This window comes from Amphiprion ocellaris, chromosome 16 (genome assembly GCF_022539595.1).
Source record: "Amphiprion ocellaris isolate individual 3 ecotype Okinawa chromosome 16, ASM2253959v1, whole genome shotgun sequence".
Lineage (NCBI taxonomy): Eukaryota > Metazoa > Chordata > Actinopteri > Pomacentridae > Amphiprion > Amphiprion ocellaris.
Window position 1 is genome coordinate 19,680,011 of NC_072781.1, and position 25,360 is coordinate 19,705,370.

The following is a 25,360-nucleotide window of genomic DNA, read 5'->3' on the forward strand; positions in this document are numbered from 1 at the left end:
ACAAAAATTCCTGTAACAGAGATTATTACATTTCAGTAGGAAGACTTGGTTCAATATTATGGCCATGATTGGATGACTGAGCAGCAAAGCAGGGCGGTGGCTCTGGTAATGAAAGGGGATGTGTCTTGGGGATAAGTATATTCTGTCAATAGACATCAATCTTCCATTAGTGCAGCCTCATTAATAAGTGATGCAGAGACACTACACACACACGCACGCACGCACGCACGCACGCACGCACGCACGCACGCACGCACGCACGCACGCACGCACGCACACACAGCCTAATTTTAGCTAACCTATGTGGGGGAGGTCACACACTACATCTTGAAAGTGATAAAGACACAAACAGTACAGTCACTAAAGTGTGTTGTTTTTTTTCCTAGTGGGGACTCATGGGTAACTCCTGTCAAGGTGGTTCAGAGTGCTTCTGGAGGATTAAAACTTTAAGGTTTTAGGTTAGGAGGAGAGGATGTTCACTGTTATCACACTTTTTTTTAAACTCTACTTTGATTTCTACATGCTTTCCATGCCCAAAGACAGAGGAAAATACCAAATTCCTTAGAAATCCTATTTTATATGTGTTCACTGAGTTTGGGATGGGAATACAACAAACTCAAGCAGTGTTCAGCACACAACAGGAATAATCATTGACAGTGCTTTAGCCCAGTCTGTAAGCAGCTGCTATGTCCTGCAAAAAGAGCAAAGTCTATCATCTATCAAACAGGTGCTCCCTTTGCTGGAATTACTGTAACAATGCAGCATGACATGGAGGCAATCAGTCTGGGGGACTGCTGAGGGGTAATGGATGTCAAGGTTGCCTTGATAGCAACCTTCAGCTCTTCATTGTTGGGTTTTGTTCGTCCCATTCTTCTCTTGACAAGACACTACAAAATTTCTATGAGTTTTAGATCTGGTGAGTTGGCTAACCAATCTAGCACTGTAATGCCATAGTCAGTGAACTATTTCTGAGTGGTTCTGGCAGTGTGGGGAGATGCCAGGTCCTGCTGCAAGACAAAATCTGCATCTCCAAAAAGCTCTTCAGCAGACGGAAGCATGTAGAGCATCAAAATCTGCTGTTGATTTTAGACTTGATTATACACAGTTTACAAACACCACCAGATGTCATGACACCTCAAATCATCATGGACTGTGATGATGATTGTCTTCTTAACAACTGTCAAGTCAGCAGTCTTCTTCATGATTGTGGTTATATATACTCAACAATTCTGAGAATTTAAAGGCTCTTTGCAGATGTTTTGAGTTCATAAGCTGATTAGAATTTTAGGACTGTGTGGGAGTGTCTAGGGGTCCTTGATTGACATCTCTATAACCCTTGGTGAAATATTCTAATATTTAGAGATTGATTTTGGGGGAGTTTCACGATTGGTAAGCTGTTATCATCAAAGTTAAAGCTAATAAAGGTTTGACATACACTATATTGCCAAAAATATTCGCTCACCCATCTAAATAATTAGAATCAGGTGTTCCAATCACTTCCATGGCCACAGGTGTATAAAATCAAACACCTAGGCATGCAGACTGCTTTTACAAACATTTGTGAAAGAATGGGTCGCTCTCAGGAGCTCAGTGAATTCCAGCGTGGAACTGTGATAGGATGCCACCTACACAACAAATCCGGTCGTGACATTTCCTCGCTCCTAAATATTCCACAGTCAACTGTCAGCTGTATTATAAGAAAGTGGAAGTGTGTGGGAACAACAGCAACTCAGCCACCAAGTGGTAGGCCACATAAACTGATGGAGTGGGGTCAGCAGATGCTGAGGCGCATAGTGCAAAGAGGTCGCCAACTTTCTGCAGAGTCAATCGCTACAGACCTTCAAACTTCATGTGGCCTTCAGATTAGCTCAAGAACAGTGCTTCAGCAGAGAGCTTCATGGAATGGGTTTCCATGGCCGAGCAGCTGCATCCAAGCCATACATCACCAAGTGCAATGCAAAGCGTCGGATGCAGTGGTGTAAAGCACGCCACCAGTGGACTCTAGAGCAGTGGAGACACGTTCTCTGGAGTGACGAATCGCACTTCTCCATCTGGCAATCTGATGGACGAGTCTGGATTTGGCGGTTGCCAGGAGAACAATACTTGTCGGACTGCATTGTGCCAGGTGTAAATTTTGGTGGAGGGGGGATTATGGTGTGGGGTTGTTTTTCAGGAGCTGGGCTTGGCCCCTTAGTTTCAGTGAAAGGAACTCTGAATGCTCAGCATACCAAGACATTTTGGACAATTCCATACTCCCAACTTTGTGGGAACAGTTTGGAGCTGGCCCCTTCCTCTTCCAACATGACTGTGCACCAGTGCACAAAGCAAGGTCCATAAAGACATGGATGACAAAGTCTGGTGTGGATGAACTTGACTGGCCTCCACAGAGTCCTGACCTCAACCCGACAGAACACCTCTGGGATGAATTAGAGTGGAGACTGAGAACCAGGCCTTCTGGTCCAACATCAGTGTGTGACCTCACAAATGTGCTTCTGGAAGAATGGTGAAAAATTCCCATAAACACACTCCTAAACCTTGTGGACAGCCTTCCCAGAAGAGTTGAAGCTGTTATAGCTGCAAAGGGTGGACCGACGTCATATTGAATCCTATGGATTAGGAATGGGATGTCACTTACGTTCATATGCGAGTCAAGGCAGGTGAGCGAATACTTTTTGGCAATATAGTGTATATTTCACTTTATGTGTATTGAGTCCAGAACATATACAATTTTCACTTTGAGCAGTGTCTTCTGAAAAATATCAAACCTTTCCCACAATATTCCAATAATATGAAATGTATGTTTGTCAATATTTTTAATGTTTGTATTCTTATCTGTCTAGTGTGACAGTCTCAGCCTTTGGCTGTGCCTGCTGCTGCTCCTCTCCCTCCTCCCTTCCTGAGGGTGGGCAGGGCTACCTGGAGCTGCCTGGCCCCTCCTCTCCTCCTGGGCCATTTAAACTGATGCAGTACACCTGGCTCTCTCTGCTCCTGCGCCCTGGCCATCATGCTGCCCTTTTGTTCTTTCTTTATTCTAGTTTAGTTTGATTAATCTACATATCCACACACCACATGCACCACAACACTTGCACACATACTGATCCACACTTTTCACGTGCTATTATTTAAATAAACATTTTGTTAAACCTTTGATTTCGTGTGGTCTCCCCTCTTTGTTACTTCTCATCGAGCCAGAGTAGTAACACTAGTAATACCATCTTGGAGGCCTCTGATCATCTGAAATTTATTCTGCAGCAGGACAATGAGCCCACACATCTGTCCAGAGTCAAAGTATTATCTTCAGCCACAAGAAGAACAGGAAGTCCTTCAGCTGATAGTCTGGCTCCACGGAGCCCTAATCTCGACATCACTGGATGAGTCTGGGATTACATGAAAAGAGACAGATGACAGCTCATTTTAAAACCACGGACTGTGAAGAACATAAGAGTAAGGCAGTCAAAGCTTAAAGTGAAATTTTATAATGGAGTAACAGCACTGAATAATCTTGCCTACAAAAGTATGTACAATGCAAGGAAGGGTATAGTACACGAATATAGTATATGAAAGTAATAACAAAAAGTTTGGAACGCAGCCACCTGAGACTTTTGTGTGTTGATGAAGGAGGACTGAAACACACGGGAAACAGGCTCGAGGAACAGTTTAAAAGGTTACTGGAATAAAACTTAAGAACAAAGTGGATAACAAAAACCAGCTGGGAGGCAAAAATGCAACAAAAGAAATGGGAAATGTAGTAAAAACCAACAACAAAGACAAAATAAAGGCTTCCACCAGCTTGTGATTGCATCTTTGACCACTCCGCTTGACAACTAAATTTTTTGGTTTTCTGACATGCATCTGTTTCTTTAGCACAGTCCACAGGTTCTCAATGAGGTTTAAGACAGTACTTTGGGAAGACAAGTCTAAAGCCTTTATCCTACCCTGATTTAACCATTTCTTTACCACTTTTGATGTGTGAGGACTTGTTGGAACACCCGATTGCGTCGAAGACCCAACCTTCTGGCTGCCGATTTTTCGGTTTTCCTGAAGAGTGTGGAGATAATTCTCTTTATTTTGGCACTAAACAACCCCAGAACATAATATTATTGCTGTGATGCTTGATGGTAGGTTTGGTGTTTTTGGGGTCAAAGGCCTCACCTTCTCGACTCTAACATATTGTGGCAAAATAGCTCAACTGTGTACATTGACACCTGTGTTCTAGCAGTGTAGGAATTACATAGGAGTTACAATATAGTGGCTTTACAAATTCTATGTTTTTTATCATCCATCAACCACTCCACCTGTTTATTTGTTCATTTTGAAGATATAGGGATGGCTAGAGTTCACAGTCATTTACCAAATCTATTGCGCATCATGTGACTGTGCAGGATCTGTGTTTGGTTTTTGCCTATCAAAATGAATTTTTTTTGTTGGTAAAATCCTGATGTCCTGGGTGACCCTGAGTGTCTTTTAAGAAAGCTTAAATTTGCTCACATAAATTATTGATATCTAAAAAGGGCCCCCCCTCTGTCAACCTTCTCCCTCAGCCCAATGCCTTTTAAAGTCCCCAGAGCAATCTGCCAATCAGATCTGATTTGTCTTACTTGACTGATTCCCAAGGAACACAGCCTAAAGCCCCTTAGACCCCTGCCGTTTAAATAAATGCTTCCCTCACAAAACATGTTGGGCCTCTAGTCCCGAACATGTTTTGCAGTGAGGGCTACTGCATTCATGCTGACACCCCAGAGGGCTGCTCCCAGTGCTTGAAATAAAATGGCAGGTTTAGAATGATCCTGTTATGTCCAAAATGTCATTTGTACTTATGATCTCAAGAAAAAATCCTAATAAGCACTGAGCCGTAGATCAAATGTTTAAGCTGACCCAGAAAATAAAAGAAATAGTGACATACCGTGGACTGAGTCGGAGGTCCCACAATCGAATGAAAGTGTCATAGCCACAGGTGAAGAGCTGAAATGGAGACTCAAATATTATATCCAAAACACCAGCACCACGACGAAACTCTGAGCCCAGACTGCACACACACGCTGACCTGGTCAATGAGAGAGGGATAGAAGAAGATTGCAAAGGGAGGAAAATACGTGAAATATGTTTTGATGTAGAATATCATTAATCATGTTTAATATATACTAAAAAAAAACAAAACATAAATGCCTATGTGAGTTCACATAGGCAATACTGGGGCTGGGGTGCAGCTTATAGGGGGGCTCCAAGCCAAACAGGTTGGGAACCACTGCTGTAACCCACAAGACCCAAATGATTCACTGCCATCACTCTAGAATTTAATGTGACTGATCAGTGTATGTAATTCCCACATGGGTATTCAGTAAATTAGAATGTTTTTTATTTTTAAAGTTTAATTGCAATGTTTTTCTCCTAATGTGAATGATGCTATTCTTATTTCATTATGGGCATATATGAAAGTGCATGAAGACATTTGTTTGCCAAGTAATGAGCCTTGAATATCTATTTGCCCCCAGCTGTTGAATATATCAATCAGCCACGACATTATGACCACTGACAGGTGAAGTGAATAATATCGATCATCTTGTTATAATGCAACGTTCTGTTGGGAAACCTTGAGTCCTGACATTCATGTGGATGTTTAACATAGACAAAGCTAAGGTGTTCACCTGAGTTCCACACTACCCAGATCCAAATCTTATTGAGCATCTGCGGGATGGGCCAGGATAAGCCTGATCTAGGTCGGTCCCACCCTACAACCCACAGGACCCACAGAATTCACTGCCACCATCCCGGTGCCACAGGACATCCCCAGAGGTCCTGTGTCCATGAACCACTGGATCATAGGAGTTTAAAAAGGGGACCAATGCAATATTAGGCAGGTGGTCATAATGTTATGCCCGAGCGGTGTATCTTCAAGCTAAAACATTAATGTTTAACTAATGATGCTTTTTGTGGCTACACGTGACCATTTTCATATAATATTCACATTGCATATGCAATGTCATCAAAGCTAAGGCAGGTTTTGTTTTAGATTATACCCACAGTTCATGTTGTTTGTTTCCTCAGATTGTTGGTAGTGACATTTGTAGATGCATATTAGTAGTGTGGACACTTACACACTTAGTTTGTCTTTAGTTTGGTTTTCCTGCTACCCACCTGCTTGGAGTTAAATCTGTTTACACAACCTCACCAACTACTACATCACACTTACATAATAGAGGGAAATTAAATTAACAGCTTACTTGTCCAGGAGAAGAATAGCAAGCTTGGAATATACTTACTTGACAGTTACTTGTTCTATGAGTATGCTTCTTTGATATTTACATGTTTATAAAGGATTATCTTAGAAAGGATTATCTTGTCTTTTAATTCCCTTTTTTATCTTTTTTTCCTACTTACTTTGCGGTGTAGGCAGTTATTGCAGATGCTGGAATAACATATCCTCCTGCAGGATTTTCTGCTATGTAATCAGGCGTTTTGCCATTGGAACAGATGTGCATGTAAATCTGCATTCATAGAACAGCCAGTAAGACTGACACTCTCCCTCTGACAGAAACTGTTACTGGTCAGTCTTCTGGAACACTGATTGGCTAGAATGGTCTGAAATTTGCCTTGAGGGTCAGCTATTGTCTTCACCAAAATAAGTTGAGAATGTTCACATTACTGCTGATGCCACACCTCCAGTTGTCAACCTCTAATTCTGTTTTATCTTCAACTATGAACAAAAAATTGAGATACTCGAATTCCTTTACAAATATTTCCCGATTTTTGGACACAGGATCCTGGATTCGGACTTGACTGCAAATTGCAAAGAGCAAGGAAGCAACTCAGAGAAACCAGACACTCCCCTAACCTAGAAAGAGAGCCTAAAAAGTACAACTTTATCTCATTATTGTTGTTATGACTGTTACTAATTAAAATATGTTTTTATTTTATTATATTTTTCTTTTCTAACAATATGTAATCACCGTTGTCACTGTGTCTGTATTAAAGTGCGAGACTGAGAACATTCATAAATTGTGTGCATGTACAAGTGATAAATGAACTCTGTGTGCCTGGGCTGACGTTGTGTGACCTGTGTGTGTGTCCAGTTAGTCCTGCTCCATGCAGCACCATGCTCTTGTGATCACAGCTCTGTCCCGCTTGCTGCTCAGCTCTTGATTATTGGAGAATAACTTGCACTCAGCAGGACAGATTATTGCAGAATAACTGTCTCTTTGTTGCCATTTAATACCCTCCATGACCATGACTGTGTGCAGCTCTTGCATGTTTGATACCTGCCTCGTAGCAACCATTTAAAGGAGGCTGCTGGCCTTGGCGACCAAGCAGCCCAATGCTTCGACTCGTGCCCCCCTCCCTCGCCTTGGAGCTCAATCCGCAGGCTTGGGCTGGTAATCCCCTAGCCTTACCCCAGGGTGCCTTGTTATTTTGCCAGGGCTTTCCCCCCAGTGTGCCTTATTGGGTGAGAGCTTTCTCATTGCCAGGGTCTCATGACTAAGCCAGGGTTGATGGGGAGTCTGTGATGAGGCTGTATTTGTGTCTGTGTGGGGTAGTTCTGGGGTAGTGACCCCTCATTTCCCCCTTACCAATAACACCAAGGAGCTTAACATATCCCACACGAAAAGAAACTCATTCAAACCAAAGGGACAGGAGCCTGTTCATTTATAAGTAAATAATGATGTCTCCATCACAACACTACCACCCTAAGGAAAAAGAGAACATCAATTCATAGCCCAAACCTGTGCTCTGGAAAAAAAAAAAACAACTGTCAAAAACAATGACAAAAGCTCAAACAAGAGAGAAAAATAAAAGCTAGGTTTCCATAAAATTGACCTGACATCTGTGCAGGGATCTTATAGGCAGTAATAGCACCATGCAATGAGCTGGTGTATGGTCCAAAACAGTAGGGAGTCTCAAATTGGTAGGTCACCGTCTTTTACGGGCTGTGACTGATTACAGGATGGATACATCAGCATATAAATTGTCAAAATGACTGTATCTGTTAGTGAAAAGCGGCACAATGTTCTGATCTGACTATCCTTTCAATTGCTCTCTGGCGTAAAATAACTGATAATATGTTTAAGTGTAACATGGGATAGTCATGTACCAAGGAGAACACGGAGAAAACACGGAGATGTACCAAGGAGAACACGGAAAATCATACTCCGTAAGATGTAAAAGTCACAGGCTTGTACTGTTAGCGTCATCAACCTAAGATCCCTGGAAATGTAGTAATGTCATACTGCATGTGGATTACATTATAAGTAGGGGTGTTGTCCACTAAACCTAACCTGGTATGTTTGAAATCAAGATTTTAAAAAAAAGGATGACATTATTCTAATTTGATTTACAACAAACATTAGCATGTTGTCAATAAGGAAATAAGTCAATACATAGATATGAAGTAGATAAACACTGTGTGTTAAGATGAACTTGTAGCCAGTTTGTAATGAAATCAAGTAAAGCAGTAGAGATGCACTCTATCCTAAAGCAGCTGGGCATTGTAGTTTTGAACTGCTCAAAACTGGGGGAATATTTTCAGTTGCATATTATTACTCCAGCAAGGAATGCGGACGATTGGTTTGTCTGTCTGTCTGTCTGTCTATCTGCAACATTACTCAAAAACGGACTAGCAGATTTGGATGAAATTTTCAGGAAAGGTCAGAAATGACACAAGGACCAAGTGATTAGATTTTGGCAGTGATGCAGCGTATAGTCTGGACCCACCGATTTGTTAAAGATTTCTCTATCACTGCGAGATAGCGTCACGGTGTCACTATGACAAGTGAACACTATGTCAGCTGACTCCTGACGATCACATGATTGCGATCCTACTACAAATCCACCACTGCAGGCTTATCAGACTTATCCGTCGGAAATCATACAAGGAACAATTGATTAAATTGTGGGGGTGTCTCCGAGACCCATCAAATCCCGCTGCGTGCTACATATTTAGGTCACGTGATTCGGTATCTGTACGTAACGTACGCATGCATAACACACCTGCGATCAAGGTAATTTTTTGTTGAAGATTTCATCCAATGGAAATGATACGACTTAGCAGCCTTGGCGGAGTACTGCACCCACTGAGCGCTTTTCTTGTTTTACATTCTGTGCTCAGTTTCTAGCATTTGTTGTATGTGCAAGCAAGCCAAAATAAACTACAGTGTGTCCATTGGGAACATGTCCCTCAGTGCACCAGTGTGGTTAATTGATATGTTTTATGAATCTCAGAAATTAACTAATGGATCCAAATGTCCTACACACACCAGTTTGGGATGTATACTGTATTTAGAGCAATGAATACAATGCACATTCTGATGCAAGACTTGCTATAGTTTTTCTGAGAATGGTTTACTGACACGGCATGCTGTTCAGATTGAGGCAACATTTGGATAACTGGGAGGTTCAAAGATCCCAGACAGACAAGAAAGGGCCTCAAGGCATGCCTCAAACCTCCCAAAGACATCACACAAGCAGTGCAGACTAGAGGAGTGGAGGGAAGCGCAAGGATGAGTATGCATGCAATGTCACTTCAACCAATGTATAACTAAAGCTGCCAGAATCACAGAAAACATTCTCGACCCACTATTCTGAATGACTACAGCGAGGAAATAAATATACACTACTGTTCAAAAGTTTGGGGTAACCCACACAATTTCATGTTCTCCATGAAAACTCACATTTTTATTCATGTGCTAACATAATTGCACAAGGGTTTTCTAGTCATCAATTAGCCTTTCAACACCATTAGCTAAGACAACGTGGCATTAGAACACAGGAGTGATGGTTGCTGGAAATGTTCCTCTGTACCCCTATGTAGATATTCCATTAAAAATCAGTCGTTTCCAGCTAGAATAGTCATTTACCACATTAATAATGTCTAGACTGTATTACTGTTTAATTTAATGTTATCTTCATTGAAAAAATTTGCTTTTCTTTCAAAAATGACATTTCTCAGTGACCCCAAACTTATGAACAGTACTGTAAATACACATGGAACTGCTATGCCGACAACATAAAATGTCACATACTTACTGCAGTTATGCACACACCTTTTCTGTGCAAGGATGGATTATTTGTTATATATAAGTGTGCTCACTTTCAGTTTGACTTCCAGATGAAGTGGATTAGGTCTTAAGGTTAAAATGTTGGTTTGTTGATTGTGATACTAAGACTCTGTTGTGGCTTTGTTCATCTTCATTTTCTTAGATCCTAATAACTTCATGCAGATTTTGCCATTAAAATGGCAAAGAATAACATGGAAATCATTACTTTTGACAGATATAATTCTGTTGCCAGAGAATGAAGCAGTGTGAGCTGCAGTATGTCAGCTACTTTGTGCGATGGGCAGCTTGGTGGCCTCGGTGGGCAAAGACTTAGTTACTGTTATGAAGGGGCTACTGGCTGTGACACCCAGGGTCTAAGTCCTGATTTAAGCCTGTCTGGCTTCACTGCAGGAGTCAGGTTGGCTTTAGGGGCCACACACACACAAGCTGTGTGAAAGGAATCATTAATGAATTGACAGTGTTGAAAAAACATTAAGATAAGGACATTATCCTTTAGAGAGAGGATAGCTAAAGAAAGGCAGCCTGTGTGTCTGTTTTTGTGACTCAAGTGATTGGAGGCTCTTGTAAAGTTAAGTCTTAACTTTAAAACAACAGCCTGGAGATGCAAATGGGAAACAGCCTCTCTTGTGAAAAGCCATCGACAGGTAGAGAAAAAGAAGTACTGCTGAGGTTTTTACTCACTAAAACAGAGAGGAGCCGTGCAACCTGCTGCATGTCCACTCCATTTACCCTGTGCTTTTGAGCTTGCAGCAGCACAATTGTAGAAGGAATTTGAGCTTTCCAAGCAGAGACGCTGGATGGGAGGGGTGCTGGCTTCTGGGACACATCAACAATGAATGACCACCTTCAAAATGTCACATACACGTGTGCAGTGAAAAGACAATACTGAAGCAATTTGTATTACACAGCGTCCAGGCCAATGCAGACATTCACTCCCACTCTTTTCAGAGCAAGGAATGTGAGGAATCCTAGCCCAACCATTTAATTGTAAGAAGGCGGGCTGCCTTTTTGAAGGAACAGAGGGGAATGTCAGAAGTGATGGTGAGGGTACTTTCTCTTTGATGCTTTTCCCCCCTCTGTGTTTAGCCATGAGCGAAGACAGAGTGAAAAGTTGGGTTTGTGTGTGGATGGTGGATCCCCCTCTATATGGGTGATCATAAGACATTGTCCCGCTGAGATGGAAAAAAGACAAATTAATTGAAATGGAGGGAAAAGGTGAAGGTGTTAAATGAAATTAAAATCAAAGCCCCAAGAACTCAATGGGAGCCTGGGCCTTTTGACCCCCTGTCCTTCTTAACCATACAATCTTTTGTTAGCCTATTGGTGTCAAATGTGTTTGTAAGTTAAAAGTTAACGGTATACTGAGGGACAACAACTTACACTTTTTCAGACTAATTGTTATCCCAATTTTTATTAAATGCAGACCTGTAGTAGTTGTCTACATAGTATTAGAGACTATCAGTTTGCACTAAGCATTATCACACTTAGTTCTACATGAAAAACAATTATTTCTGCATGCTGTTCACAAATCAGCTGGTTGAAGAAAAGAGAATTAACAGGTGAATCCGATTAAAGTTCATCTTACAGCCAATGAAGCAGATGATTTTCTAAATTTCCAGTAAACTTACTACAGCTTGTTAAGACATTACAGTTAATATAATTCTGATTTGAAAGTTGCACTCCTTGAAACAAAATTTCAAGTTAAACCTGTGTAAAGGAAATTCCAAGAATTGTCTCTTAATGTGCATACATGTCAGAAAATAAAAACTAAAAATATAGGAAAAGACTAAACTATGTCCTGCTGAATTGTGAAGGCCTGTTTACATGGTGAGCACAGTTCATGGCTGATGTAAGCTGACACATCACCAGCACTTCAGAGATAGAATACTGCTCACATTTTCAAGATGCTGAAATTAAATTTTGCATTCATACCAAATATATTGCTGATTGTTTAATCATTCAAGTAAGGGTGGTAAATAAATGTTTTCTGCAATGTGACAAACTCAGAACACATATTTACTGCTTTACTTGGAATCTATTATTGATCATCTAACATAACAATGGGTCTTGTCATTACTTTAACAGTGGGTCCTGACTATAACTTGTGAAGCAGTTTGTTCATTTCTTGTTGTATCTGATATGACAAAGCAGGTAAGACTGTTCTTGAAGCTTCAAACATCTCTCATTGTGCCACCACTCATTTCCACAGACACAGGAAGTAAACTGCTGGATTCCCTCCATGAAGCTTACAGTCTTTTTCTGTGATATCACTGTGGCAGCCATTGTCTTGCTGGCTGCTGCTGGATTCTGCACATGTAATAGTGTTTTGTTTATAATGCTTTAGCTCTGATGGATCTTGAATCAAAGGGACATGTGATTGTGCTAATGCACAGGGTTTTAGGCTGATGTGGATCTGTATGGCTGGGGGATGTGTTGGGGCTGATGGTGGTGGTGTTGGTGTGTCCAATAGCAGAAGGTGTCTGAAGGTGTTCATTGAACTGCAGGTGAATTGCCACTGTGTTCAAGTTAATGAAGTTACTGTGTGAAAGTTAATGAAGTTACTGTGTGAAAGTTACAGTATTTCTAACGAGGCATTCAAATAAAGGCTATTAGTTTCAAAAGAAAGGATATTAGGCCCATCAAGAAATTCATTCAAAACCCTTGTTAGAATTACTATCATCACACATTAGCATATTATTACTTACTTTGCATTACCTCAGTCTTTACCTTTCTGGCCCACAGTGACATGTACACTATTTTACTAAAAGTATGTGGACAACAGTTGGGGTACTTTGGATCTGTGTTGGTTTATCCTGGTTTTCTGTTTAAATGGGAAGAAATGGGGCACCCCTGTAGCTCAACTGGTTGAGCGGGTGACCCATAAACAGGAGCTATAGTCCCCGACACAGCGGTCATTGGCACGAGTCTGACAGTTATATTTTACAATTTACAACAACAAAAGTCATATAGTAACATAAATCTGGTACATTATGTATAGAAGATGATGTTGATTGGTGGTGGAACGTGTCCAGAATTTGTAAACATAATATGTTTAACCCATAATGCACCAGACTAATTTCTGTTTACTTGCTAGTCTACAATCTAAAGCAGCATGAAAGTGGGAAATACTGAACTGGGATTGGTGCAGCTGTTCAAACCTGTGAGATGAGCAATACGAGACTGCCACACTCCTTTTATTTATCACACTTTATTGCAACTTTATTGCAACTGCTGTCTGAAACAACCTTGAACAACCTGCTGCTTTGTGTTTATCTTTGAGACTGTGCTTCGCTCACTCTTGTAATCTAGCACAGATGGAATAGTTTCTTCTTTAAGATCAGATAAGATGTTTTTAGAAACACTAGAATATTCATGAGCACCAATATTGGCTGGTTTCAGATGGTTAAGTTGTAAAATAAATGCCACTCTAAACTGCGTTCTGATTATTTGAACAAGGATAATCATGAGACTGCATGATGTTTCAGCTCTGTTTGCTGTTATACAAATAATACAGAACATTTGCTCATATTGTTAATTTCAGAACTGCATCATTTGAACTGTTTGTGGAGTTACACAACACTTAAAAAGACTGAATGACTAAACTGAACTTTCTACTGTACTATTTGGAATGTATGATTTTGTCTTGGTGCACAGAAATACAGTTCCACCTACTAGGTATTAACAGCTAGATAGACATGAGAGGGATTAAATGTATGTAATCTTCAATCATATTCAATTAATTCTCATGCAGTTAACATCTTGCACTAATGCAGTTTTGGATTACAATGCTAGTATGTGGACAGCGAAGGGGTGAAGTTGCATCACTGTTTACAATTTACAATTTTACAGTTTCATGTAGCAGACACTTTTATCCAAAGCGATGTACATCTGAGAGTAGATACAAGGTAAGTAGGCAGGGCAACACCAAGGACCTTGCCCAAGGGTCACTGGACAACTGTGCCCTGACTGGGATTTGAACCATCGATCTCCCATGCCAAAGTCCTCTTGCTGGTAGGTAAAACAAATAGTGGCACAAGGCACAGAGTAGCTGCATTTGGTGATCCTCTCAAATCCTGACTGTTCCTTGTTACACAAGCGATCTTTAAAAACTGATGACATATAAACTATGAAATGAAACACGAGCAGAAGACTTGCAGAAGCACCTGATATGAAAAAACATCTGCTGTACAGCTAGCAATTTAAAAAATCTGTGTCAGAGTATAAAGCATGGTCTTACTTACCGTTCCACATTCCAGATGAGAAGAGGGGAGAAGTTCTCACAGCATGCTGTGCCTGTTGCAAAGGAACTGCAAACAGAGGAACAGAAGGAGAGAAAGACAGGAAAAGCATTAAATGTCTCACAAATGCATTTAAATCAGTTGAATGAACCTAAAGCAGGAGAATGGCGTACAGTCATTGTCTGAAACTTATTATTCATATATCAGTCAGCTGAAAGTGACTGTAAGGATGTCACTTAGATGTGTATTGGCTGATATCAATAAGTATGCAAGTAACCTGCCTCCAAATTTCACAGTGTGTACCAAACAAAATCAGATGTGATATAGTCATATAGGCAAAACAGTAGTCAGGGAAACAGAGACAAACAGAGACGTGGTTTGAGAAACCTCAAATAATCAGTTGAATACGATATGAAATAGAAATGTTTGATTCACATAGTAGATCTGAAATGATTTGAAAGAATGACAAAACAGACAGTTTACCCTATTTTTTTTCTCTTTTCAAGGCCTACTTTGCATTTACTTTACTGACATAATTTACCAATAGTGTACAGATAATCTTTATAATATTAAGTGATAAACCTATCACTTAATATTTTGAAAAAAAATCTTCCCAACTTTAGACACAGCTGTCTGTGCTGTCTATTCTTCCCATGAAAGGACAAGGATGAAACCACAACAAATGTGTACAATGCCTGTAGAGGCACATGTATGTTTGATGAGACAATGTACACAATGGCATGTAGGACTTGTCTAACACTCAGGGCAAAAGATGCCATTCCATTGCCAGCTTTACAAAAATGAATTAGAAGATGGTGGAAGAAGATGAGGACAGTCTTTCCTTGTCAGATAAATTGTCCATTAAGATAAAACCAAATAACCAGATTTTCCTCTTTGTTACATAGCAACACATACAAACACACACATTCTCGCGCACATGCTTGTCCCTGGCTCCATTCACCACACATTGTTTCCCAGCAGAAGAAAAAGAAGGAAACTACAACATTCGTGATCCTTTGATTGGAGTGGCAGGTTGGAATTAGCAGCCTAGGTATGCACAATGAATACCTTGCATGTGGAGAGGTGGGGGAGCAGTGAAAGGAGAGGGGAGGAGCGCTATGGGAGAGGTCTAGTGGGGTGTGTTTGGGTGTTACAAGCAATATAGAAGGTGGGGTGGGGACGAAGGACTGCTGGTGGTAGGGGGGCTTCTGTGGGGCTGGACCTGGGTCTCAGGGCTTAGTGCCCTCCTACAGGGTTGACAGACAGGAGGGAGGGCCCACCTTTTACACATAGAGAGGTAGTTAGTGACAAATGCTGTTGCACAGATGAGGATACTATAGGTGGTAGTACAGATGCAGAGACAAATAAAAAACACTTTCTTTACCAGTGCATTTCACACTGCATAAGAAACACACAGCTGCACCAATTTTTTCCCCATGAATCAACCTGATTACATTTACAGTTTTACCATAAATTGACCTAAAACCAATTACTTCTTTCCAGAAACCCTGATATATTGCAAAGAGAGGCAAAATCCCCAAATCTAATCCAGTGAAAAGTCCTGAAAAGTTCATAAAAGCAACAAATGGTTGAATATAAGAGAATAAGATCCCCAAATATAATATTTTTACTTGACACAATTCGAAAAATGATTGTCATTAGCCAAAAATAATGACAGTTTCAACACTAGTATGCAAAAGTTGGTCTAACCATGGGCAGAAGGAAAAACAGAAAGTTTTCTCAGGCACATACTTGTTTATGATGTATTTTAATACAAAGATATTTTGAGGTATTGGAAATCCAAATGTAATCACTATTTCATTGGCCTATCAAGACAGTGGCCATGTCTGTGTAAAACCTATTGTATATAGACCTGAAACTTTAAAGAATTGCTCATTTTATTTTTAAGGGTATAAAAGGTAAACTGACAACACTGACAACTCATTTGTAGCCTGCAAAGCATACAGTCCTGCTGTAGATGTGTGGGGTACAAAATCTACACAGAGAAAATTACAGAGATTGTTTCAGGGACTAACTGTATGTACTGAAACCAGAAGCCACATTTATGCTGATCCAAGATTAACTCACCACCTGTAAACTATAGGCAGAGAAAGGAGCTATTAGCTCCAGCTGTGGTAGAGCATGGGGTAAGAACCCTGTCAGGACTGCAGTTTCATTTGACTACTTAAAGAAGACAACTGCTGTTGCTGTCACACGGTATCTTTTCTGACAGCTGTCCTCCTTTTTCTGTGTATGGACACTGTGCCACAATCCACTGAACCACTGAGAAAACATTTCACAGAAAATTTTGGGACATAATAAAAATAAAGTACATGTAAACGTAATATTCAAAAACAATGATTCTCTTAAGTTTGAGATGGAGTTCTGATCTATCCATCCATCCATCCATCCATCCATTTCCTTCTGCTTATCCGGGGTTGGGTTGAAGAGGGAGCAGGCCAAGTAATTTCAGACATCCCTCTCCCCAGAAAAGCTTTCCTATTCCTGCTGGGGGACCAAAAGGCATTCCCAGGCCAGGTGAGTTATATATTCCCTCCAGCAAGTTCTGTGTCGGCCCAGGGGTGTCCTGCCAGTTGGATGTGCTGGGAAAACACCATAAAGACTTTGCCCAGGAGGCATTCTAATCAGATTCTTGAACCACCTCAACTGGCTACTTTTGCTGAGAATGAACGACTCTATTTGAGCCTTACTCAGGATGTCCAACCAAACCCCTCCTCAGATCCAAATCCAAGCATCTATGGGATCTGTTTTAACAAAGCCAATCAACAAAGGCCCCATTTTGCAACCCACAGGATCCAAAGGATCCACTGTCAACATCCTGGCAGACACCATATGGGACATCTTGAGAGGTCCTGTGTCCATGCTCGACCAGGTCAGAGGTGTTTAATTGTTACGAGGGACATCTAAACAATGTTAGGCAGGTGGTTTAAAAGTTGTGGCTGATCAGTGTATACACCACCATTGCATGTCATTAATTTTGTATTTTCTCTCTCATGTTTGCGTTTTTCCTCTGTGCTCTCTGCCTATACCTTTTTGGAGATATTATTGTTGTTTGAGGTGGGTTTGACTCCATACAAGCTGCTGCACTCTGGTAAACGAGTTTCGTGGGCCTCCATTAAATTGATGACATGGACAGAACTGACAGGAGAGACAGTGATAATGACAACCAATAAAGATCCCTAGCAGGTACATGGAAGTTGTGGATCATGGTCAGCACCTTAAACCTCTATGACACCAGGAACTGATAAGACTTCGTGAAACCGAGGAAGAAAATGTGCTCAGGGTTGTAGTGACAGGAGGTGAGGACACGTAAGGCAGCTATCAGAATTGTTAGGTAACGTGGTTCATTGGAAGGCCCCCAGTAATTACTGTTGGGTAAACTCATTTATGGTCCAAATGGGTCGGGCGGGGCCGGGCCCAGTATGCACAGTGAATGACCTCTGACCTTGCTGACACACGATACAATAGGGTTACGGTCACACTCACTATCTGGACCCTATTACTCTCCATTACTCACATTACTCACCCCTCACTGGGCCGTAGCACTGCCAGAGGAAGGGTGGAGGCACCGTCCTTACAATAAAAGAACGACTCCCCCGTCACCTCAATGAAGTGCCAACCAGGCCTGATCTGGGGTCAGAGCTTGCAGTGATATTATAGCTGCTAAGGTCAGAGCCTCTCTCGCCTAATGTGGGGCAGGTGTCCCCCCTAAACACACACAGACACACGCAGACAGACACACACTTACACACACACACACACGCACGCACACACACGCACGCACGCACGCACGCACGCACGCACGCACGCACGCACGCACGCACGCACGCACGCACGCACACACACACACACACACACATACACACATACAAGGAGAGTCATATCTCTCACTAAATAGAGTTACCCTCTCTGCCCCTCACTCCACCTCTCATCATTAGCCGCATGCTGGGCCTCTGCTGCCGTTTGGGTAACCTCATCAGCTGGCTGTATTATCTAAAGGCCTGTGTGGCAGGGTCACACAAGCTAACTGAGTGGGAACCCAGCTTCCCAACAGAACACACGCGCGCACTTTGCTGGTATGAATAAACACATCCATGCACATTCACAACACTCTCTCATGCGTGCAAACACACACTCATTCATGCTAGCTAAAGCAAAGACATGAGCATCGACAGCACACACACAAAATGCAAAGATTTTGCATCTCTGGTAGGACTTGAGTTCAACAGTAAGAACATTGTTAGCATTAAATCAACACGCTGACCACACACTGGGCACCATACTTTCCCAAGACCACCACCAACATACGACCCACAAACTCCACATGCTTTTATTTTTATACCCATTGGAGGAGTTTAAGCAGCTTTTAAAATATTAATCTGGAAATTGAACTGTAAGGTGACTTTCAAAATTCTCATGATACAGAATATAACTGCTAGGGCTCTACCTGAATTAGAACTGTACCGCTAAATATTGCTTGCCAGTTCTAGGGTAAACCATTATTAATGATTTTCATCAGTACATATTACATTGAAAGATGAGAAATTATACATCAATTGCTTGCATGTAGTTTCACTGCAATCCAGCAGCTCTGCACCGCCACAGAGTAAAAATAACACCTTACATCTTAAGTCTGATTTTTGAACAGTTACGTAGGTGGTACATGTCAAAGTAACATCTACATGAAGGTCAATGGTTTACCAGCAGAAGGCTGTATAATATCAAGATGATCAATGTTATTATTTGTTGGTAAGTTTTAATAAATAATCTTAAAGAGTCACGCTATTATAAGGGATACAGTCATGCAAAAATACCTTAAGCTATGTGAGAGGATGTGCAACAATCATCTATCTTGAGAGTGATTGCCACTCTATGGTAGAGATGACTTAGACAGCCTGAAACAGTCATTTTACAGTTGCCAGTTAATCTAACCTGCATGTCTTTGTACAGAGAGCAGAAAAACAAGAAACCCATCAAGACAAGGGGACAATTTTCAATCTGCACACAGAAATTCCCAAGGATCTCTGACCATTCAACAAAATGATGTAAACAGTATTGTATTATACTGGAGTAGGAGCTGAATGAAGGATCAGGTACATTAAGAGATTTAGCAGAGTTAATTTAAAGAAAATACAAATCCATAGTACAGTATTACAAAACTGCAACTTAAATTCATATACAGCAACAGGTAGTGAAAGCCAAGAATTACCTTTCTGTTGTGTATGCCATCAAACTTTGTTTTTCCCACCAAATGCTGGTCGATTGAACATGTGAACTGAATATGCAAGCCTGGGTAATACTGGCCAAGTTTGTTTCATGTTTTTGTGTTTACTGTACTCAGATTGAGAAATTTTAGCTCTTGCCAACTGCAACATTTGTGACCACGACTTTCGTTGTGCACAAAACAAAAAAATAATATGAAAACACTTCTTAGGACAAAACAGAACAAATAAATTTGTGACAAGGGCACTTTCTGGAGAGACTCAATGCTGTTTAAGTTGTCAGTTTAAAATTCTCAGTGTTTTGATGCACAAATGAAATTCACCTCAAATGTTTCATATAAAATCTGGCTAAATAAAACCAAGCTCAGCTAAGGCTCAACTGAAATAAGACATTGAAAAGTTAAAGAAAAAGATGGGAAATTGGATAAGACTTTAACTACTGATTATTTACATAATTCTTGATTTCTTTATAAAACTACTGAAATCAGGTTTATTTTGTTCATGAATTTGCAAAGTCCAAAGCAGCGAATTCCTTGATTTTTGTGATCGAGTCCAAAACCCAAGAAGATTTAACGTAATGTAAAAAGCAACAAATCTTTAACATTAGAGAGGAATAAAACGTTAATGCATTTTTGCTTGATACATAATAAATGACAATGAATTAAAACATATTTTTACATTGATTTTGTGACTACTTAATTAAACCAGCTAACTGTGCCAACAAACTGAGAAAGAGAAAAGAAAAAAAACAAAAAAAAAACAACAAAGAGCCTATTCATTCTATCGTTTTATCCTGTGGACATAGTCGTAGACGTCATTTCTTGATCATGAATTCCAGTTTTGAGCCAGAACAACTGTACAACTGCCCTTGTGCCCCAATCACATCTTTTTTTTATAACTGTATGACACATATTTACTAATTGTTAAAGCCTGCCAAAGAGCTCAAAATTTTTAAAAGGATGAAGTTTCAGTGTGTGTAACCAGGCTGTGATGGGGCTTTTGACAGTGACTGACAAATGAATTAAATTGCTGTCCTCATAATGACTGTTTTGTTAGAGTTAGGGTAGACAAGTCTTCTATTAGGAGAACATAATACAAACAAAAAAGTAAGTCAGTATTTATCTCAGCCTTTGCCCTTTGGACCAATTACACATGAATGCAAGAGCACAGCCCACATCCTCGCTCTGGGAATGTGGAGGCATTTGGCTCTGGACTCCAGGGGCGGTTTAGCTTTGCCCATCACCCCCCACCCCCGCCCCCCCACCTTCCATCAGAAAGAAGGTTGTTAATTTGTTGCGCTTGACCCCGGGCTTTGTGCCTGACGTGTATCTAGTTTGTAAAAAGTGCTTTTATCTGGTCTCTAAATATGTCTGGGCTCAAAGGGTTATGATGCTTTTATATTGGTCAGAGAGGGACACAATGGCAAAGGGTGCAAGTGCTGACCCCCACACCCCCATACACATTGCCTCTGTCTTTCTCACTCCCAGCCTCCTCTCCCGTATTCCTTCTAGCCCTTTACACACCGATATGCATGGGCAAACATTTGCATGCACACAAACATGCACTTTCTCTCTCTCACAAATTCACACTGTTATGCATGGACACACACTCACACACACACACATGCCTGGACCCTGCTCTCCCATCCCCACCCCCTGTGGCCCTTTTGGCTTCTGTTTGTGTCTCCTGTGTGTAGGGTCACCAGGACATTCCTCAGCCGGCCCCTCGGCTCTGTTCAGCCGGCTGGAACAGACTGGGACCCAACACAGCCATCCATACCAGATACAAACACTGCCTGCACAACCCAGTCCCCAAAATGTTGATATACAAATAAATTGCAACAGGAAATACATATAAGAAGAAAAGTAATTCTGATCGGATTACTTGTTGAATGAGCACAATAAGAAATGTCATTACTTTAATTATTTGTCAAGTTGCTAAAGAAAAACATCAGTTCTAACAACAGACTGGTTTTCTACTGAACTACTAAATGTAGTTTAGTTTTGTTTAGATCCTGGAAGCCCTAGATCGGGGGGGGGGGGGGGGGGGGGGGGGGGGGGGGCGGCGCAAAACTGGCCCACCAGAGGGTCCAAGCCAACCAGTGGAACAACTTTGCAAAGTGTAAAAATTACAGAGACGACATTAACTGCAATTTTTCAGTAAAAGTAACTGTCTTTTTAAATTTGTCCACTGTATTGCCACAACTTTTATGTATTTTTTATGTATAAATTAATATATTTACAAGGCAGGGGCATAACTTAATCTTCTTTCTTTATAGTTCTCACTTTAGTTTGTTTGATGTGGTGCTCAGGATTACTACAATGAATGCAAATTTTAAATAATTTCTAGATCTTGGCAAGCTGTTTTGATTATACTGTAAAATACTGCGTTGTTCAGTTCTAGATAACTGTGGCTAAATGTTTTGTGCATTTGCAGATACTCTGTGATCTGGAAGCTGTAATGTGTAAATGATAGACTGAGGCATAACATTGTTGAAATTGAACTTATTTTTCTCAATAAATTTCGGTTTGTTGAAAATGTTTTGCAAAAAAGACAGTTCATTAACTGCAAACAATTTCTGAATGCACTTTTTTGCGCTAAAACAAAGGTTAATATTTGGAATTTGTCTTTATTTATAGGTTGTTATGCTGTGATTTTACTGGTTCAGCCCACTTGAGATCAAATTGGGCTGTATATGGTCCCTGAACTAAAATGAGTTTGACACCCCTGCTCTAGATTAAGATGAAGGAAAGACTGTGTCCACGTTGACACATAATAAGTCCACAATGAATGGAAACATAAAATGTAATTAAGTCCCTGTAAGTGATGTATCACTCTGTTGAAGCAAGAACATGCCACTGCTAGTACACAGACTTAGCCACTGTAATAAAGTAAATGCTGCTAAAATAGTGGAACACTGTAGCGGTAGCACAAGTACAGAAAAGTTAGAAAGCCTTTAGACTGACACAGTAATGTCAGTTGAACATCAATATTTATTCGAAGTCAGCCATTATTAACTCCTGATGATATTAGACCAAGTCCAGTTGCAGCAGCAGTGGAAAGGCACCTTAGCTGGTGAGATTACTGACCCAGATGCCAGCTGCTGAAATTCAGATTGAGTTGGCTAAAGCCATCTGATCTAACCTCTCTATCCATATTAGATTCTATGAAGAATCTATAATGAAGACTTAAATCTGATACGTAGATAGTTATCAAAAACTGTATTCATGTTTTAAAAAATGCTGTTGAAACAAACAGAAGTACTGAACTACATAGTGTTACCAAACATTGATCAAAAATGTCACGAACATCACTATGAGATCAGCCCTTGAATATGAGCAGTGTAAAATAAATAGACTAGTTATCTAAGAACAACATGACAGACTATGCAACTGTCATATGTTGATGGAATTGAGTTAATTTACACTTTTAAACTTTTAAAAGTCTTAAAACTGTGATTTTAGATCATCTGAGAACAGTCAAATTAAACGACACTCTCGACTAATTCAGAAGTACATTTTGATCCTTGTCAAGTCTGATCAGTCTCACAGCATCACATACTGATATTAAGATACGGATTCATTTTTAAAAATTTTAATTTAAGATATCTCAGAGGTAAATTGGAAACATCTTCTTCTTATCACTCTTATTTAATTCAGCCTGAAATGACATTGTTAAAATAAAAACAGAACTGTAGATATCTTTAGAGGTTACACATACATTTAAAAAAGAGTTCTATGCTTCCCAGTCAGAATTACAAATATCTTAGCTACATTTCTGTGATGAGTCATGAATGAATCAAAGATATCTATCCTTGTAAAATGTCTTGATGATATCAGAATAGTGGCTTATAAAAATGTTGTACAATATCGTGGATAGCAAAAACATTCAGATATGAAAATTGTATTTAGTATGCTTTTTAGCATGTAATGCACACTTGTTTTATGGTTTTACTTGATTACATGAAATGGCAATCAATCCATCTTTATCAAAAAAATACAAAAATCATAATCTTATGTCTTCACATCTATCACACACACTAATTAAACAAGGTATGTCATGGCCTGCATTAGAATAATACACTGCGTGGAGCTGCTTCACTTTCAAGACCAGATCAGCGTAAAACCATTTGGACTTTTTAAAAATATATAATTCAGTGGATAGAGGCTGCAGAATTCTAAGTTCTTTTAAAACAAATGACAAAGTCACAAACAACCACAATAATTTGGTGAGATTTTCCAGTGTCAGACAGTTAAAGAAGGACTTTGTGACAAGCATTTGAATGACCAGGGTCAGCGAGGAGCGCGACTGACAAGTTTTAAATTGGGATCCTCCAGAGGCAAAGCTTCAGTGATCACAGAGCTTTCTCTTGCTCAAAACGTGGCGGGACTGACACTAAGAAGGATAATGTGTTGTAGGAATAACACTGTGTTCCACGGTGCCACACTTAAACACTTAGGGTAGAGATATTTTTCTTAATAATTAGAAATATATAGCTGGCTAAATTAAATATACATAGTAACCAAATGGAAGAGATCTATAAATAAGCTCAGATCTTAAAACAACACTGAATTTGTAGAAGCCCACAAACCTACTTGCACTAAACAACAATTTCTGAAAAAAAGCTCACAAGGACACAGTTATTTTTTTGATTTCCAAAAAATTGACAATTCAGCTATTATTTGGGTCATTTTATGTGAAAACACCAAAACATTCACTGGTTACAATGCCATCTGATTTCCTGCTTGTCTCTGTCCTCTATCTCTGTAAATAGAGGACTGTGTTTGGGACTCTGAATGAACAAATGAGAAGATTTAACAATGTGCTCTAAAAAACTGCAATAATAACATGATACATTTTTTTTTATTTTACAAAATCTGTTACCCAGTTCACTGAGTTTAATTCAGGTGTTTATTGTACTTGTTCCTGTTATTTATTTATTTTTGTCTTTTTCACATTATAATGTCTTTTTTGGATGGCACTTTGGTCAACTTAAACTTTGCCTAAATATACACTGGAAATAAACTTTACTTTCTGCTGTATACAGTTATTGCAAATTTACAAATAGAAAATGGACTCACAATGCACAACTCTGGAGGCTCACAAAAAATCCAGAGATATTCAAATCACAAAACTGAGCATGTTAATCAAAAGCAGGCTCGGTCACCAAAGCACACAGGTAACACTCAAAAAATTACAAAGAGAAAACAGCTGGGAGTCTGGCACGAGGGCAGAAAACTAACTAGCAAGAAACATGAGGAAAAGGGTGAGTATATATACTCTGGGGCTGGGGAGACAATCACACACAGGTGGAGCACATTAGGGTGAGGCAGGTGTAAAGACAACTGCAATGAGACAAGGCTGAGTACAATACACAACAGGAAATGTCAAACTAAAATAGGAAGTAAGAAAAACGTGACCTGTGACTGGGAGCTAAATGTGACAACAGTACAATACAGTTTAAAGCAGCTGGAATGTCATTTTATGTGTTTGTACAGTAATTGTGACCAGTTACGACTTCTTTTTTTTTTTTCAATATTTTCATTCATTATCTGTTTACACAGCAGCATTCACTTATGGATGTAGACAAGAGGAGTGGTAGTTGTTAACAAATACATTTATAACTATTTAGAGCAGCTTGAAACTTCTTAAAAGTCTTTTCGTGATGTTTCTGTTTACATACACTGCCATTCAAAAGTTTGGGGTCACCCAGACAATTTCATGTTTTTTATGAAAACTCACAATTTTATTCATGTGCTAACATAATTGCACAAGGGTTTTCTAATCATCATTTAGAATTCAGCACCATTAGCTAACACAATGTAGCATT

General features: G+C 40.0%; 1 protein-coding gene across 10 annotated transcripts in view; it reads right to left on the reverse strand.

Annotated features, from left to right (window-relative positions):
• fbxw4 (F-box and WD repeat domain containing 4) overlaps positions 1–25,360 on the reverse strand; it is a 56,570-nt gene that overhangs the window by 4,006 nt on the left and 27,204 nt on the right. For 5 of the 10 annotated variants that reach the window (XM_055018796.1, XM_055018795.1, XM_023276266.3 and 2 more), the window contains exons 6-7: positions 14,291–14,356; positions 4,904–5,044 (exon numbers count right to left, since the gene is read on the reverse strand). In XM_055018796.1, the coding sequence (XP_054874771.1) occupies positions 4,904–5,044; positions 14,291–14,356 (207 nt within the window). Of the gene's footprint in view, positions 1–3,957; positions 4,039–4,903; positions 5,045–14,290; positions 14,357–25,360 lie in introns of all 10 variants that reach the window. The other 5 variants (XM_055018794.1, XM_035950989.2, XM_035951029.2 and 2 more) reach the window with 2 other exon arrangements.